This window comes from Hylobates moloch, unplaced genomic scaffold (genome assembly GCF_009828535.3).
Source record: "Hylobates moloch isolate HMO894 unplaced genomic scaffold, HMol_V3 SCAFFOLD_15, whole genome shotgun sequence".
In the NCBI taxonomy this organism is placed as follows: domain Eukaryota; kingdom Metazoa; phylum Chordata; class Mammalia; order Primates; family Hylobatidae; genus Hylobates; species Hylobates moloch.
In genome coordinates, this window is record NW_026652290.1 from 32,576,987 (window position 1) to 32,593,226 (window position 16,240).

At 49.0% G+C, this 16,240-nt stretch overlaps 1 protein-coding gene across 1 annotated transcript in view; it reads right to left on the reverse strand.

Annotated features, from left to right (window-relative positions):
• Positions 1 to 14,575, reverse strand: part of FBLN7 (fibulin 7) — a 48,984-nt gene extending 34,409 nt beyond the window's left edge. Inside the window, exon 1 of the mRNA XM_032177285.2 lies at positions 14,466 to 14,575. Within this exon, the coding sequence (XP_032033176.1) occupies positions 14,466 to 14,540 (75 nt within the window). The 5' untranslated portion in view covers positions 14,541 to 14,575. The remainder of the gene's footprint in view (positions 1 to 14,465) is intronic.
• Positions 14,576 to 16,240: the final 1,665 nt, after the last annotated feature.

A 16,240-nucleotide genomic window follows, 5' to 3' on the forward strand; every position in this document is an offset into this window, starting at 1 on the left:
GAAGACGCAGACCAGTGCTGAGAGCCGGGCGAGGGGAGGAGCTGGTTTTAAGGCTCTTGGAAGCAAGAAGGCCCACGGAACGCTCCATCCACCCCTGCCCTTCTCCGGGAATTCTTGTCCATCTCCCCTCCAGCCCCTTCTCTCACAGTGTTTACTCTGGTGGGTCCATGGAAGGGTCCTCAGAGATCACGAGGCCCCTTCCTCTGAGAACCAACTACCACTTGCAGGATGGCTGGGCCTCCAGAGATATTTCGTACCCCCAGACCCCACCTCCTGGTCCAAGGGTGGACACAGCCAAAGATGGGTGTGTGCCCCCTGGCTCACCCGGTCCCCTGCCAGCAGGCCTGACCCCTCCTATCCCATCCAGGCCCCCATGCTGTTTGGGCTCACCCGGAACCTGCTCTGAAGGCACCAGAGGGCACGGAGAAGCTTCAGGGGTGTGTACAGGAACACAGGGACTGGTCCCTGGGGCTTCTGTTCTCCTATAACCTGGCTCGATGGTCTTCCTCACAGTGACAATCTTGGTACAGTGACACCTTTTCAGAGCCTCTTTGGTGACAATAGAGCTCCGAGACCTCCGATGGCCACGGATGACCCCTAGACTTGGAGGGGCCGTCTCCCATGCTGGTTTCTCCCAAGCCACAGCTATGCATCATGTCAGCATTTTGTTAATGGGAACACAGATGTTTTGATGCCTTAGGTCTCTGAAAGGACCGAGCAACTTGCCAAATGTGTGCCTGCTGGCCAAGGCTCGGAGCCTTCAGCGTCTGAGTCATGTCGAATTCGTGAATGTGCTTTCTCCAGAACTTATTTTTATTTTTCAACCGAGCCAGAGGCGGGTTATAAATCCTCGACTACTCTTCATGCCAGAGACCTCTGGTTAGCACCCACATATATGAGGAGAGAAAGTGGGCGCTTTTGGGGGAAGTGAGAGAATTTTACTTGGGGAGTTGCCCGAGGCCTTTGGATTAGTCAGAACTCTCTACAGAAACAGAAGCAATAAGAAAGAGATATATATTATATATACACACACACATGCATACATATACATATGTAATATTGTAATATATAACATACTTATTAATATATGGAGAGAGAAAGAGAGATTTCAAGAGATTGTCACGCAGTTGTGGGGGCTGGCAAGTCCAATTTTAAGGAATTTTAAGGAACTGTCACGCAGTTTTGGGGGCTGGCAAGTCCAACCTCCACAGGGCAGGAGCAGGCTGGAGACCCAGGGCCAGTTGCAGGTGATGCTGCGCTCAAGTTCAAAGGCAGAAGGCAGTGTGGAGGCCCAACTCCCTCCTCAGGGGACCTCAGTCTTTTGCATGAGGGCCACCCACATTAGGAGGCGAATCTGCTTTTCTCAAAGGCTGCTGATTTAAATGCTAGTTGTATCTAAACAATCGCTTCCCAGCAACATCTGGACTGGTGTTTGAGCAAATATCTGGAAGCCACATCTTAACTAAATTGACACATAAAATTAACCACCCCAGCCCTCCAGCTGGAGCCTCCCTTTGGGGCTCTGCACCCCAGGATGCTCAGGGTACTTTGAGTTTGAACCCTGCTGGCTGCCTGTAATTCTACATTTACACTCCATGCCCCATTCCAGTCTGGTTTTTAAAACAGCCACAGGAGCGATAACAACAACAGCGGGTGCCAAGAGCCAGCACTGCAGCCACACTTCACACAGGAACCTGTGACAGCCCAGGACATGGCACCATTACAACACCTACTTGACAGGGGCAGAAGCCGCGTAAGTCTCTGAGCCATGGTGGCCTATCCAGGATTTAAAACCCAGTGTGCCTTCTCCAGCCCCTGGTGTGACAAGGTGGCTGGACTCACCTTAGAGAGGGGTGCACAGAGAACCTTCGTGAGTCCTGCCTCGTTCATCCTCTCACTTCAGAGCACCCCCTTGAAAGCCTCAGTGTCCACCTTTGGTCACCCTCCCAGCCACCTCTCCCCTGGCTGCTTGGCATTCTTGAGGACAGAAAACAAATTTTAGAGAACTTGGAATCCTTGACGCTGAGAATAGGATCTGAGTGTACACTAGATGCTCATTTGAATGAACAAACAAGTGAACAAGTGAATGAGGAGTGAAGGAATGGTGTCAGTATGAGCCAAAGACAATCTCTTGCTCATCTTACCACCCAAACTCACTTTCCCCATTTCACCTGCTTGTGCCCAGCTAACCTTTGTCCAGATGCCACTTGCACTTGTGGACTGGGTTGTGCCTTTCACAGCCTCGGTATTATCTTCAGCAAGTCTCTGAGGCCCCCAGTGCCCAAGCCAAGTGAGGAGCTTGGGGTCCACACACATGGCGTCCAGCAGCTGCAATCCCCTCCTAGGTACACAAGCCTGGTATGTGAGCCTCCTCCTCACATCTCACAACCTGAGAGCCTCCTACCAGCAAAAATGGCAGCACATTTTGTCTATTTGCTTTTGGGATTTAACGCAATATGAATATAGAAGGGAGAGAAAGTTTGGTAGATAAAAAGGAATCAAAGAAGGCATCAATGAAAAACTAATACATTCTGTCAGCTCCATGGTGAGGAGTTTCCCTTTATTCTCAGGGGCGAGGAGACTTGTTGTGGGGTATAGGCAGGGGTGTGATGCAGCCCAGCCTCTGAACTCTGTTTTTGGGAAATACAGATTTTACGAAAGCAAGTGAGGATGCAGAGAGGGGAGATGCGACAGGACTGCCGTGGTACAGGAGAGGATAATTTCTGTTGCACCACTGCCGACCCACTCAGAAACACTTGGGATTTTCCCCTAGAGAGAGTAGGAAAATCGGAAAACACACCCCACTTTTTATTTAGCCATCATCACCATCCATGTTAGTTACTCCAAGAATAAAGACTCCAAGACCCAGGACCCTGACAATGTGCTCAGGCACACCACCATCATTTGATCCTTCCCTTCCTGTTTGCCCACGGAATCCAGCGGAATCCAGTCCCTCTCACCGCGAACCTCCCCAAGCTATATCCACCTTGGGGCCTTTGCACTGGCTGGGTCCTCTGCCCAGGGAATCTGCCCCCAGGTCCTCTAGAGTTGAGTCCTCTAGAGTTGTCTTTCCACTTCGACTTAGAAGTCCCCTCCTTAGAGAGCTCCCTACCTGCTTGCTTAACCTGGAGTAGCTCGTGGCCACCCTCCAATGCAGCACCCTGCTTAGGCAGTCGTTGGCCCTCTGGTACTTTTCTAATTTGTCTGGTTTTTCTCTTCCTGCTTGGTGAGCTAAGTGGCAGTGGGGACTGTGTCAGCTGTATCTTTCTCTCTCCTGTCACGTATTTAACATTTGTTATGGACCTGGTCTTTGAATATTATTCATTTTCTTCAATTATGACCCCATGAGATGGGAATGTCTATTATCTCCACTGTTCAGAGGAAGAAATTGATTTACAAGGGGCAGGAACTTGCCCCAGATCAGTCAACCAGGAAGGATCCGAGCCAAGACCAAGCCAGGCCTGGGAGTCTTCATCACCTGCTATGCTGCCTCAGGCCCTGCTGCCTCCCAGAACAGCATCTTTCCTGTGCTAGCCTCTCAGGACATAGTTGTGGGATGAGCACATTATCTTACTAGTTAGATTCTTTTTGTCATGCAATCAGAGATAAGGCCTAAATTGCAGGAAGACTGAGGTGATACTGACCCATTCAGGTGATACTAAGACGTTTGTATGTTTTTACACTACAGTCTGATGCTTCTCTGGATGCACTTTTTTTTCCTTCTGGTACTGCAGAGACCCCTGTCTTGGAGCTCAGTGGTCCTCTGTCTTTGTTCAAATCAGCCCGGGATTCATCCGATGCTCTCAGCTCCCCAAGGGCAGTTGAGGCTTTCTGGACAATGCAACCAGTTGCTGGTCTTGCTCTCTGACCCTAGCCCCTCCAGAGGTGGGGTGAACATGGGGAAGGGCTGCTCCAGAGCTCATAGCCCCCTCCCCTTCCGTCTAAGGTCCAGAGGGAACTGATCTCCAGCAGAGGGGGAAATGTCTCAGATAGTGGCCAACCAGATGGCAAGAGCGGGGCCAAGCGTGGCTCGGGGACTTTCCAGTTCCCTCCCAGTCATCACCAATATCCCCCATGCCTCTGGTCTTTGCTGTGAACAACTGTCATGTCTCAATCTTAGTACTTAGGCATCCAGCCCCATGCTGAGTTCCTTGGGTCTCACTTCCCATCGAGGCTGCCTCCTTTGAGAGATTCTGGTGCCCAGAGAGGAACATGTTTTCCTATATACAGGAGAGGAGATGATTAATTCCTTGAGATACACATTTTACTTACTTGAGTTACAAATTGTACTTGAGACTTGTGCAAATGGATGGGTTTGGGTCCAGTCAAATTATGGGTGCTTATTTTTTCTTTAACAAAAATGTGTGTCATGTCCTTATTTTAGGTTTCAGGCAGTTACCGAAGAGCATGGAAAGTCCTGGCAGGGAGTTTGAAAGGATAAAGAAAGTTCAACCCACCCTGGGAGTCTTCCCTGGAGCCCCAGGGCTGCACAAACCCTTGCCCCTGTGGCTCAGGGGAGAGCGGCCAGCACAGATAGGCCTTTGTCAACAGCTGTGCCCAAACAATGGACCCTGATCCTGGCACAGCTGGCTGAGAGGCAGGTCTGAGCCAGCATATGGAGGGAGGGCTGGTACCCAAAGGGAAGGGGAGCAGCTTCAAAGGCATCTGGCTTGATCTGCCTGGAATCAAGTCTAGTGCCAAATAGGATTCCCCAGGGTGAGCAGACCTGGGAGGACATCCATTCCTGATTGAAAGACTCCAGGCTAGCCCAAGAAACCACTGAACTGGCTGGCCATGTCTCCTTTCCCAGTGGGCCATGGTGTGGACCGGACCCTTTACACTCACTGCCCAATGCCCCCAGGGCCAGAAATGACCCCAAGGGAGCAAGGAGACTTCCATTCTCCTCTGCAATCGGGGCTGCCCTTGACAGGACGTAGATCTCATTCTTGAATGTGCCAGGGAGAAGTGGAGGCTGCTAGAGAAAGCAGAAGATGCCAGGAGGACCTCCTCATCACCACCCTGCCCTGATTCCACCCATTTGTCTAAACACAGGTGCCTGTGGGAGTAAGTCTCTTGGTCACTATGATGGAGGATTTGCAAAAATCACCCCAGGTCTTCCTCCCTGTGCCAACACTATATCATATGCAAGGAGACTCTGCTCTCTTTTCATCAAAAAGGAAGTCTGTTTTCCCACCTTTCATATCTGGGCTGGACTTGTGGCTTGCTTTGGCCAACAGGATGCAGTGGAAGTCATGCTCCAGTTCCAAGGCTGGGTCTCAAGAAGTCTGTGAGCTTCTGCTCAGTCTTGGTGCTCTACGACCACCATCACCACCACCACAACCACCATGAGAAAAGCCCCAGCTAGCCTCCTGGAGGATGAGAGGCCTCATGGAGCAGAGCCTGCATGCACCAGATGAGCTGCCCTAGACCAACCAGCCCCAGCTAGCTCGGCAGCTGACTACAGACAAACGAGCAAGGCCAGTCCAGATGAGCTGAGTCTGGCCCTGACTAGCACAGCAGACCAGCTGAGCTTGGCTCAAATTGCTACCCTGGCCTGCCAACTTCAGATCCAGAGCTTCTCTCTTAAAATCAAAGCGAGATCACTGTCTGCTTTGTTCCCAGTGCCTGGGCCATTGTAGGCACCAAATATCTGTCTTATGAAATACCTCATTTTAGATAGCGGTATTTATCTCAGATCAATAGATCTGAATGATTCACCAGCCCCTGCTGTTTCAGCTCATCTTCATGTATTAGTATTAAAATCTCTACTTCAGGGTTAGTGAACACTCCTGGTGCTAGGATGAGGGCAGATAGCCCTGTCAATCATGGTGTCCTTTCATGCCAAGCTCTAGAGTGACTGAGGAGCCATCTCAACCTGGACTCTAGGCAGTCCCAGGCAATCGATCCGAATCGGCAGCTAAATTGACACTGATGGGCTGACTTCCCAGGCTACGCTAGGCCAGAAAGGAGCAAGCTTTTGTTTTCGTTTTTCAACCCTTCAGCTCATTTTTTTTTTTTTTTTCTCAGACCAAGAAATAAGTCTCAAGTCCTCCTCCAGCGCGAGGCCTTGATTTTCTCTGGGAAGTCAGCGGGGAGGAGAGCTGGCGGGCAGTGAGTCGGAGAGAGCGCGGGTCAGCTTTCCTCCTCTCACTTCCTCCTCTGGCCTTGCTCCCAACTGTAGGATTCAGCCACCACTTTTTTTGGCCACAGCAGACCCCCCACCTACGACCTGGGATCATGATGCTACTGTTGGCTGCTTAAAAGTTTCCGTGTAGAAAAAGTGTGATATCTACTGTAGGCAAGTGATTTGACAAGCCCGGCAATAATGAGTTAAAAATCATTTTCCTAACGATGGGTTCAAAAAAATAAGAGAGTAAGCCAAAGAAAGAGGAAGACATGTGATCTCAAAAATGTAGACTCCAGCTCAGGACAGCAGAGAGACTCTCTCCCAAAGCCCCTGTGTAGCCGCAGGGCCACGAGCCCAGGGAGGGCAGCAGCAAGGCGGGAGCCGAATGCAGAGAGGCCGGGGGGAGTCTGGGCTCCAGGGACAAGCAGCCCTGGCAGAATACTGACTGGGAAGGAGATCCTGGAAACAATTGTGCTTGTGTAGACGGCCGACTGAGGCAAAAGGGAATAAACTCTAGGAAAATTAAAAAGTTACACAAGAAAGGAAATTAATCATAGGGGACTACTTGGCTCTGTAGTGGATTATTGAACAAAGCACTCATCTGTCATTATAGGAGATCAATTGTGTAGAAATGCGGAGTGGTCCCCAGAGTATTTAGAAGTAGGTGCCTCGGCCGGGCGCGGTGGCTCACGCTTGTAATCCCAGCACTTTGGGAGGCCGAGGCGGGTGGATCATGAGGTCAGGAGATCGAGACCACGGTGAAACCCCGTCTCTACTAAAAATACAAAAAATTAGCCGGGCGTGGTGGCGGGCGCCTGTAGTCCCAGCTACTCGGAGGCTGAGGCAGGAGAATGGCGTGAACCCGGGAGGCGGAGCTTGCAGTGAGCCGAGATCGTGCCACTGCACTCCAGCCTGGGCGACAGAGCGAGACCCCGTCTCAAAAAAAAAAAAAAAAAAAAAAAAAGAAGTAGGTGCCTCGAGAGAGGTGCTATGGACCAATTTCTTGAAAGATACAAACTACCAAAACTCACCCCAGGGAAGAAAAATTGCTAACCTAAATAGCTCTGTATCTAAGAAATTGAATTCATAGTTAAAACTTTCCAGAAGTCTCCAGGCCCACATGGTTTCATTGGTAAATTCTACCAGACATTTCAAGAACTGGCACCAATTCTGCACCATCTCTTCCAGAAGACAGAAAATCCACCTTATTAACAGACTAAAGAAAAACCACAGGACCATATCAAGTGAAGTAGAAAAAAAGCATGTGAAAAAATTCAATGTCCATTCATAATAAGTATTGTATCAAACTAGGACAAGAAGGAAACCTTAGCCAGACAAACGACACCTACAAAAAACCTACAGCCAGAACCATACTTAATGTTGAAAAAACGAATCCTTTCTTCCTAAGTTCTAGCACAAGGCAAGAATGTTCGCTTTCCTGTTAAAAATTGTACTTGAAATTTTAGTCCATGTAATAAGGCTGAATACATAAATAAATGACACATACATTAGAAAGGAAGAAATAAAACTGCTCCAATACATAGATGACATGATTGTCCATGTAAAAAACCCCAGGAAATGTATTTTTTAAAATTCCCTGTAAATAATGATTGAGTTCCACAAGGTCACAAGATACAAGGTCAATGCAGAAAAGCCCATTGGATTTCTCCATACTGGGGATATCCATTTGGAAACGAATTTTTAAAAGAACTATGTAAAATAGCTTCAAAAATGAAATAATTAGATATAAGTCTAACACAGCATGTTTGTGTTGAAAACTAAAACTATATATATACTGATGAAAGAAATCAAAGAATATCTAAATAAGTAGAAAGACATTTTGTGTTCACAGATTGGAAGACTCAATACATTTAAGATGCCAGTTCTCCTCTAATTGATCTATAGATTCAATGCAATCCCAATACAAATTCCAGTAGTTTCTTCTTGTTGTTGTTGTTTTTGAGACAGAGTTCCGCTCTTGTTGCCCAGGCTGGAGTGCCATGGCGCGATCTCAGCTCATGGCTCACTGCAATCTCTGCCTCCCGGGTTCAAGCAATTCTCCTGCCTCAGCCTCCCGAGTAGCTGGGATTATAGGCATGTGCCACCACGCCTGGTTAATTATGTATTTTTAGTAGAGACGGGGTTTCACCATGTTTGCCAGGCTGGTCTCGGACTCCTGACCTCAGGTGGTCTGCCCACCTTGCCCTCCCAAAGTGCTGGGATTATAGGTGTGAGCCACAGTGCCCGGCCCAGTAGAATTTCTTATAGACATAGACAACTGATTCTGAAATGTTAATGGAAAGGCAAAGAAACTAGAATAGCCAAAGGAATTTTGAAAAGGAATAATAAATTTGGAGGACTCACTTCACTCAATTTTAAGACTTACTGTAAAGCTACAGTAATCAAGATAAGTGTGTTATTGGCAGAAATTGCTCCATACATGTATGATGAACGATTTTTGACAAAGTTGCTAAGGCAAATGTGCAAATCAGCAGTCTTTCAACAACAAATGATGTTGGAACAATTGGATATCCATATGAAAAAGTGGCCCTCACCATGAATCTCACGCCTTATTTTTAAAAAGTAACTCAACGTGGATCATAATAAAAATGTAAAACTATAAAAATTTTAGAAGAAAATTTTCATGACCTGAGGTTAGGCCAAGAGTGCTTAGACTTGACACCCAAAACACAATCCATAAAATAAAAAACTGATAAACTAAACTTCATTAAAATTTAAAATTTTGCTCTGCAAAAGTCACTGTTAAGCTACAAACTGAGAAAAAATATTTATAACTCACATATCCAAAAAAGTCCTTGTATTTAGAATATATAAAGAGTGCTCAAAATTTATTAAAAACAACCAAGGTTTGCCTGTAATCCCAAATACTCCAGAAGCTGAGGCAGGAGGGTCGCTTGAGCCCAGTGATTCCATGGCTGGCCTGGGCAACATAGAAAGACTCCGTCTCAAAAAATGAAAAGAAAGAAAAAGAAACAAACAATCAATTTTTTAAATGGGCAGAAGGCTCGAACAGACGTTTTGCCCAATAGACTATTTGGCAAATAACCACATGAAGAGATGTCCAATGTCATTAGTCATTAGGGAAATGGAAATTAAAACCACAATGAGATACCACTACATACTTACTAGAATGACTTGGAGACAAACAAATCAACCTGAGAGCTCTAAGTGCTGGTAAGGATGCAGTGTAGTGAGGTCTTTCATAAATGTAAAGTGGTAAAACTAATACAGAATATAGTCGGGCAGTTTCTTACAAAGTTAAACACACATTTGCCATATGACCCAGCAATCCCACTCCCGGGTATTTGCCCATAAGAAATGAAAATACATTCACATGAAAAGCATATGTGAATGCTTATACCAGCTGTATTCACAATTGCCCAAAACTGGAATGACACCACAGGTGGGTGTTGTTCAGTGGGTGAACCAATAAACAGTAGAGGCCAGGCACGGTGGCTCACGCCTGTAATCCCAACACTTTGGGAGGCCAAGGCGGGCGGATCACAAGGTCAAGAGATAGAGACCATCCTGGCTAACACGGCGAAACCCCGTCTCTACTAAAAATATAAAAATTAGCTGGGCATGGTGGCAGGAGCCTGTAATCCCAGCTACTCTCGGAAGGCTGAGGCAGGAGAATCGCTTGAACCCGGGAGGTGGAGGTTGCAGTGAGCCAAGATGGCGCCATTGCACTCCAGCCTGGCAACAGAGCAAGACTCTGTCTCAAAAACAAAACAAAACAAAACAAAAACAAAGAAAAACAAACAGTAGTACACCCACACCACGGAGCCCCACTCAGCAATAAAAAGGAGCCTGGCCGGGCATGGTGGCTGATGCCTGTAATCCCAGCACTTTGGGAGGCCGAGGCCAGTGGATCACCTGAGGGCAGGAGTTTGGGACCAGCCTCACCAACGTGGTGAAACCCCATCTCTAGCAAAAAATACAAAAATTAGCCAGGCATGGTGGCGAGCACCTGTAATCCCAGCTAGTTGGGAGGCTAAGGCAGGAAAATCACTTGAACCTGGGAGGCGGAGGTGGCAGTGAGCCAAGATCACGCCACTGCACTCCAGCCTGAGTGACAGAGCAAGACTCCATCTCAAAAAAAAAAAAAAAAAAAAAGAAAGAAAGAAAAAAAAGAAAACGAAAACAAAAGCAAAAACAAAAACGAGCCTGTGGCTTGGGTGATTCTTAGATGCATTATACGAAGTTAACCCTTTTCTCATTTAGAAACAAAAAAGTGCAGCTTGCTGCCAGTGCTCATTTAATTTTACAGAAACATGCTCTTTGAAGCTGAAGCAAATCTGAATGATTTTCAGTGTGAAAATAAAATATAAAAACTGTTCTTGTGGTTATTTCTAAGCAGAACTAACATCAGAATTGTCTGAATCATCAAAATCATCTATTTTGGAAAAATCGGATGCATCAATTGAATCTTCGGCCAACAACTGTTCCAGAGCGATGTTAATATCACGCGTAGGAGTGCTATGTTTTCTAGGATTTGACATTTTCAGCGATCAAGAATTACTATATTTTGTAAATGGAAATACCACTACTAAGAACAGAATGCTATAAATAGAATGATGTCTGTTGTTTCCAAAGTTGATATACTAAGCAATGTGAAAATAATAAAAAAGAGATATTTTGTGACAAAGTCATCTGGGGGTAAATGCTGCAGCCACAAGCACTGCCCAACACATTCTCAGAGCAAATGAGATGAAAGAAACTACACCCAAAAGGCCATGTACTCTTTTCCATTTATATGACATTGTGGAGGCCGGGTGCGGTGACTCACACCTATAATCCCAGCACTTTAACGAGGCTGAGATGGGAGGATTGCCTGAGCCCAGGAGTTCGAGACCAGCCTAGGCAACATGGCAAAACCCTGTCTCTAAAACAAAATAAAATAAAAAATTGTATGACATGATGGAGAAGACAAAATTGTAACGATGAAGAATAGATAAGGGCTGCCAAGACTGGGGTGGGTAGAGGGTGTGACTTCAAAGAGCAGCATGATGTAGTTTTGGGGGCGGTGGAACTGTTCTGTATCCTGATTGTGGTGGTGGTTGCCACACATAGAATATAGTTCCATGGTTAAAATCATGAAATTATACATGAACAACATTTATTTTTATTTAATCATAAAAAGCAATGTATCAAATGGGAGGAGGAAACTAAAACAATGAACCTCTCATGGTGGAATTTGGAGACCTGTGACATCTGATCACAGGGAGAGGGTCAGGGAGGGAAGCCTGCTTAAACACCATAGCAGCTCCCCACACAGGCGAGGAGGTGGCTGGGAGCCTGCATCCCCTGCCCACCCAGAGCTATTGTGGGCTGAAGGTGAAGTGCGAGATGATGGTTAGATATGTGTTCTGGTCTCCCCAACGAGGTGTTTCTCTTTCAGTGGGAAGGCCACAGGGTGGGCACAGTGTCCAGAAAGGGCTCCCGCTCTCTGCACACCCCATACTTCTCAGCCTCCCTTCCTTCCCCATGACCACCTGCTCTTCATCAGCCAGTGACAAAAATCTGCAAAGTGACTTGGGACAGATGTGCTGACCAGAGGGACACAGTGGATAGTCACAGAGGAGAGCAGGAGAGAGATGAGACTCCATCCCCACAGGACCACTGCTCTGGACCCTGCAGCACACAGCCTCCTCTCCCCTGTAACACACACACAATCACAGAGACACAATCACAGGCACCAATACACAAAGACAAGTGCATACCCAATCACACACACAGCACAGAAATGCACACACACATACACTTACCATCACACATACAATCACTCATTCACACAGACACATGCACACACAACCACAGGTACCAATGCAAAAAGGTGTGTACACACCACTACACAGAGAGACACATACATCTATTGACACACACACACAAACACACACATACACTTATCATATTACCCTCGAGCTGTCTCCTAATACACAAAGCAAGCACATTTGCCAGCAAACAGGAACCCCAGACAGGGTTGTGGCCCACCCCCATGAGGAGCACCGCAGCCTCCATCCAGAGCTCCTTGGAGTTGCTATGTCAATGGGCCTTGGTCAAGGAATCCTGTCCTCAGTGCCTCCCACCTGACCCATCTCATCTCCTCCATGGCAAGATATAATCCTGTGGGCACAGTTCATTCTCCAAACTTGCTGAGTCTCCACCAGCCAACAACTCTTACTGGTGGGTTCAGGAGTCCTGGGGCTCACACCACTCTTAGGCCAGGTGGTTCCCTGCCCCTGGAACCCTATAGTGGGAATACAGGCAATAAACTTGAAACCTACCAAAATATATCATTACAAATGATGATTGGTACTATGCCAGAGCCCTTCAGGGGACCCAAACAGAAAATACAGGGGCAGAGAGAGGACTTGTTTAGAGTAGAGAGAGGTCTGGAAGGCCTCTGCAGAGGAGTACTTATTTGAGCAGAGACCCAAAACATGGAAGGAGTCAGGTAATGCTTGTTCCAGCATGCACCAGGCCCTGGGGCCTCCTTTATAATTCACCCTTTAAGCTTGCCCAGACAGGGTTGAGGGTGGAGAAGGGGAGCCCCCTGGCCACATAGGACTGTGGGTGAAAGAGAGTCTCACTAGAATTTTTAAATGAACATCTGTGGGCAATCTCTTTTGTTCCCCTGCCCCTCACAAAGCACCCAAGACAGGTGTTTTGCAGCTAAAGACAGTAAGGTTTAGAGGATAAGAAACTTGAGAAAGCCTGGATGTGGCGGGACAGGGATTGGACCCAGAAGTTCCAGGTACAGAGTCTTAGTGAGCTCACTTTGCCTCTGCAGCAGCCGCAAACACGTGACAAGTGCTTCGGTCTCACCTGGTTTCTAGGTAACCTCGGGAGACAGGTGTTTACCTCATTCCCTGAGCAGCAAAGGTCACACAATGGCAGGGCCTGGTTCTCAAGCGTCTCATCACACATCCTGTCCACGCTGCCTCCTTGGAGCCTAGGCTGGGGAGCCGGCTTGGGGATGTACCCACCTATGTTTCCGGCATTGGGCTCAAGGTCTGAGGTGGGGTTTTATTTTGTTCTGTAACCTGCAAAGTTGGTAGGAGACCCTATTGCTCTGTTGGGTGGGTTTAGCATGTTTAGGCCCAAACTGAGCCTCTGCTGCCTGGTCACTGAGTATCTCCCTGTGGTGCCCCCTCACCACCTTCTGCACTAACATCACCACGTCTCGTCTGAGCCAAATTCTGCCTGCCTGGAATCCCTTCCTGCACCCCAGGGGCTTCTAGGTGGCCATGGGCATGCCCATGGAAGTCAGTCTCCAGCCAGGGAGTATGGACAAGTGTCTGCAGGCAAGGAAGAAATCTTGGAGCCCAACAAGAGAGACTAGGTTTATTCTGCTCATTGCTGGTTGTGTGACCTTGAATACATCTCACCCTCCCTGGGCCTCAGTTTCATCATCTGCAAAATGGGGGTAACAGGGTTGCTCCGGGAATGAAGTGACTGGAAGACACCCTGCAGGGAGCCTGAGATGCAGCAGGCACTCGGGAAGCGTGTGCAGGCTCTCCGCTGCCCACTGCTGTTGGTATTGTGCGGGTAGCGGGTCGGCAGTCCATGGCCAGGCCCCTCACCCTGGCTTGCCAGGGCTACCCTGCTGGATGCGGGTTCTGGACTCGGCAATTCAAGTTCTCGCCTTAATTTTAAAAATCAGTTGCTAATGGTTAATATAAAAGCGAATCTGGTCAAGTATTAAACAAATAAATCCGGTGAGATTCGAACAAATGCCAATGGCAAGAAGAGAAAAATTAAACAGCAAGTCGCCTGTATATGTGTTTAAGAAAATGTAGTCCCACATCCAGGGCCTCGCCGGCTCAGGAAGGGACTGCTTCAGAAACCTCCTGGGCCACCTCTGCCTTGGAAATGCCACAAACTGCTAAGAAAGTCCTATGAGTGTTCTAATATTTCGGTTGGAAATTTAAATGTCGGAGTTTAGAGGGCGGGGACATTCTCTAAGCTAATTGGGTGACCCGGAGCTCTTATGGAGACCCAAGAAAGACCAATGTCTCGTAAATCCCTGAGAAATCTTCCTCCTACCGGCGGTTCTCACGCGGAGCCCTCTCCCACAATGGACCGACGCTTTCGCTCCCCAGCCCGGGTCCTCCCAGGCGCCCGACCCGCGATGCATCTGAGATGACAGATAGGGGACCCTGCACCTCTCTCTGAAAACTGAACCCCAGCCCAGGCATCGCCCCAAGCTTTCAACCCAGGCATCCGAGTGGAAAGTGGCAAGCCCAGGTCTCCCAGCCTTGGTGCTGCCTCCCCTGCGCGCGGGACAAGGGAGAGAGGCGGGAGGGACACTGACCTGGGAAGCCCGCGGCTCGGGGCAGGCGAGGATCAGGAGCAGAAGGAAGAGCGCGCGCGGAGAGCTGGGCACCATCTTGCCAATCGGAATCCTGCTGCTTGGGAGGGGGAAATAACTTTGTTTGCCTCCCCTGCCGAGTTTGTCCCAGCGATGCGGCAGCCGCCCCTGCAGGGTGCGGGGCGCCGCGCGGCCCGGGGGCGGCTGGGGCAGGGAGGGAGGCAGGAGGCCCCCGAGCGCGGTGCGTCCCGCGGGGATCGGCGCCGCCCGGCCCTTGCGAGGGTCCAGGTGCGCGGTGCACCGGACCCTGGAGCAGCGCGGCCACGAGCGTCCGCAGCTGCCCGCACTAGACAGTCCGGGCGAGGCGGGGAGGCGCCAGCCCCTTGGCTAAGGCCGAAGGAGGAGGGGCTGCCCGGCCAGGAATGCGCCTGGGAGCGCGCCCAACCCGCGCGGCTCTCCTAGGAGGCGAGCGCGGGCATCCTCAGGGCCTGGCAGGGGTGGGCGGCCAATGCCCCCCCTACGTGCGGGTGACTGGAAGCCCACCCTGGGCAGGTTCACTCCCGATTGTCCCATTTCCCAACCAAGTAGACTGAGGCTCAGTCACCAAGGACAAGTGGCAGAACAGAAACCCAAACCCAGGTCTGTCCTACTTCAAAGCCCACGCGACACCCTCCTCCCGACATTCCTAGAAGGGGACCACGAGATGGGCTTCATAAGCTTGACATGGGGTGCACTGAGTTCTCCATCTGAATAAACTAGTGTCCCTTTAAATAATGCAATGGGGGTGTGAGAACACGCAAGCACAGTGAGTAGATACACAGTGATACGGTGAGGGGATCTACAGCCCTTCTGATTCACCGTCCTCTTTGCTCAAGGGAAGGAGAAACTCAGTTTAAATCGGAGGTCAGGTTCTAGAATATTGCATGCCTTGCTGAAGTTGCATGCCTTGCCGGCCAGGAAGTGCCAGGCCGGCATGAGCAGTCTGAAGTCCCCAGCCATCAGAGCTGTGGTACAACCAGATGCCTCAGACCTGAGCTCCCAGAAGGCATGACTGACGTTCTTCCTGGAAGGTTTTCTGAAGGCAGTCACTGCAGATGTCCTGGGACACACAAGTCTGGTCAAGCCCCAGATCTCTTTTTCCTCTTCCACATTTCACTTTGTGGAGCACACTCAGAGCTCAGGGAATGGAGAGCCCAGAAGACTGCGACCGCAGAGCAGGAGGTGTTTCCCAGCAGAGGCCAGAAAGGAAAGTTGGAGTCTTGGCTTAGTCCTTTCAAACTGCTATAGCAAAATACCATAAACTGAGTGGCTTATAAACAATAGAACGTATTTCTCACAGTTCTGGAGGCTGGGAGGTCCAAGATCAAGGTGCCAACAGATTAGGTGTTTGGCAAGGGCCAGAGTTCTGGTTCCCATGTCCTCACAGGGGCAAGGCAGCTCTCTGGGGCCTCTTTTCTGAGGGCACTAATCCCAATTGTGAGGGCTCTGCACTCATGACCTAGTCACCTCCCAAAAGTCCCACCTCCTAATGCCATCATCTTGGGAATGAGGTTTCCAACATATAAATTTAGGGGAGACACCAACATTCAGAACCTAGCCAGTGCCCCAAAAAGCAGGGGACATGGTTTAGGCTGGCCTCCTGGGCATCGGTTGCCCAGGAAATCCTACAGTGCTGCTCCCCCAACCTTCCCATGCAAAGGAGATGGAACGGGACCCATGTAAACTTTTTTTTTCTTTGAGACAGAGTCTTGCTCTGTTGCCCAGCCTGGAGTGCAGTG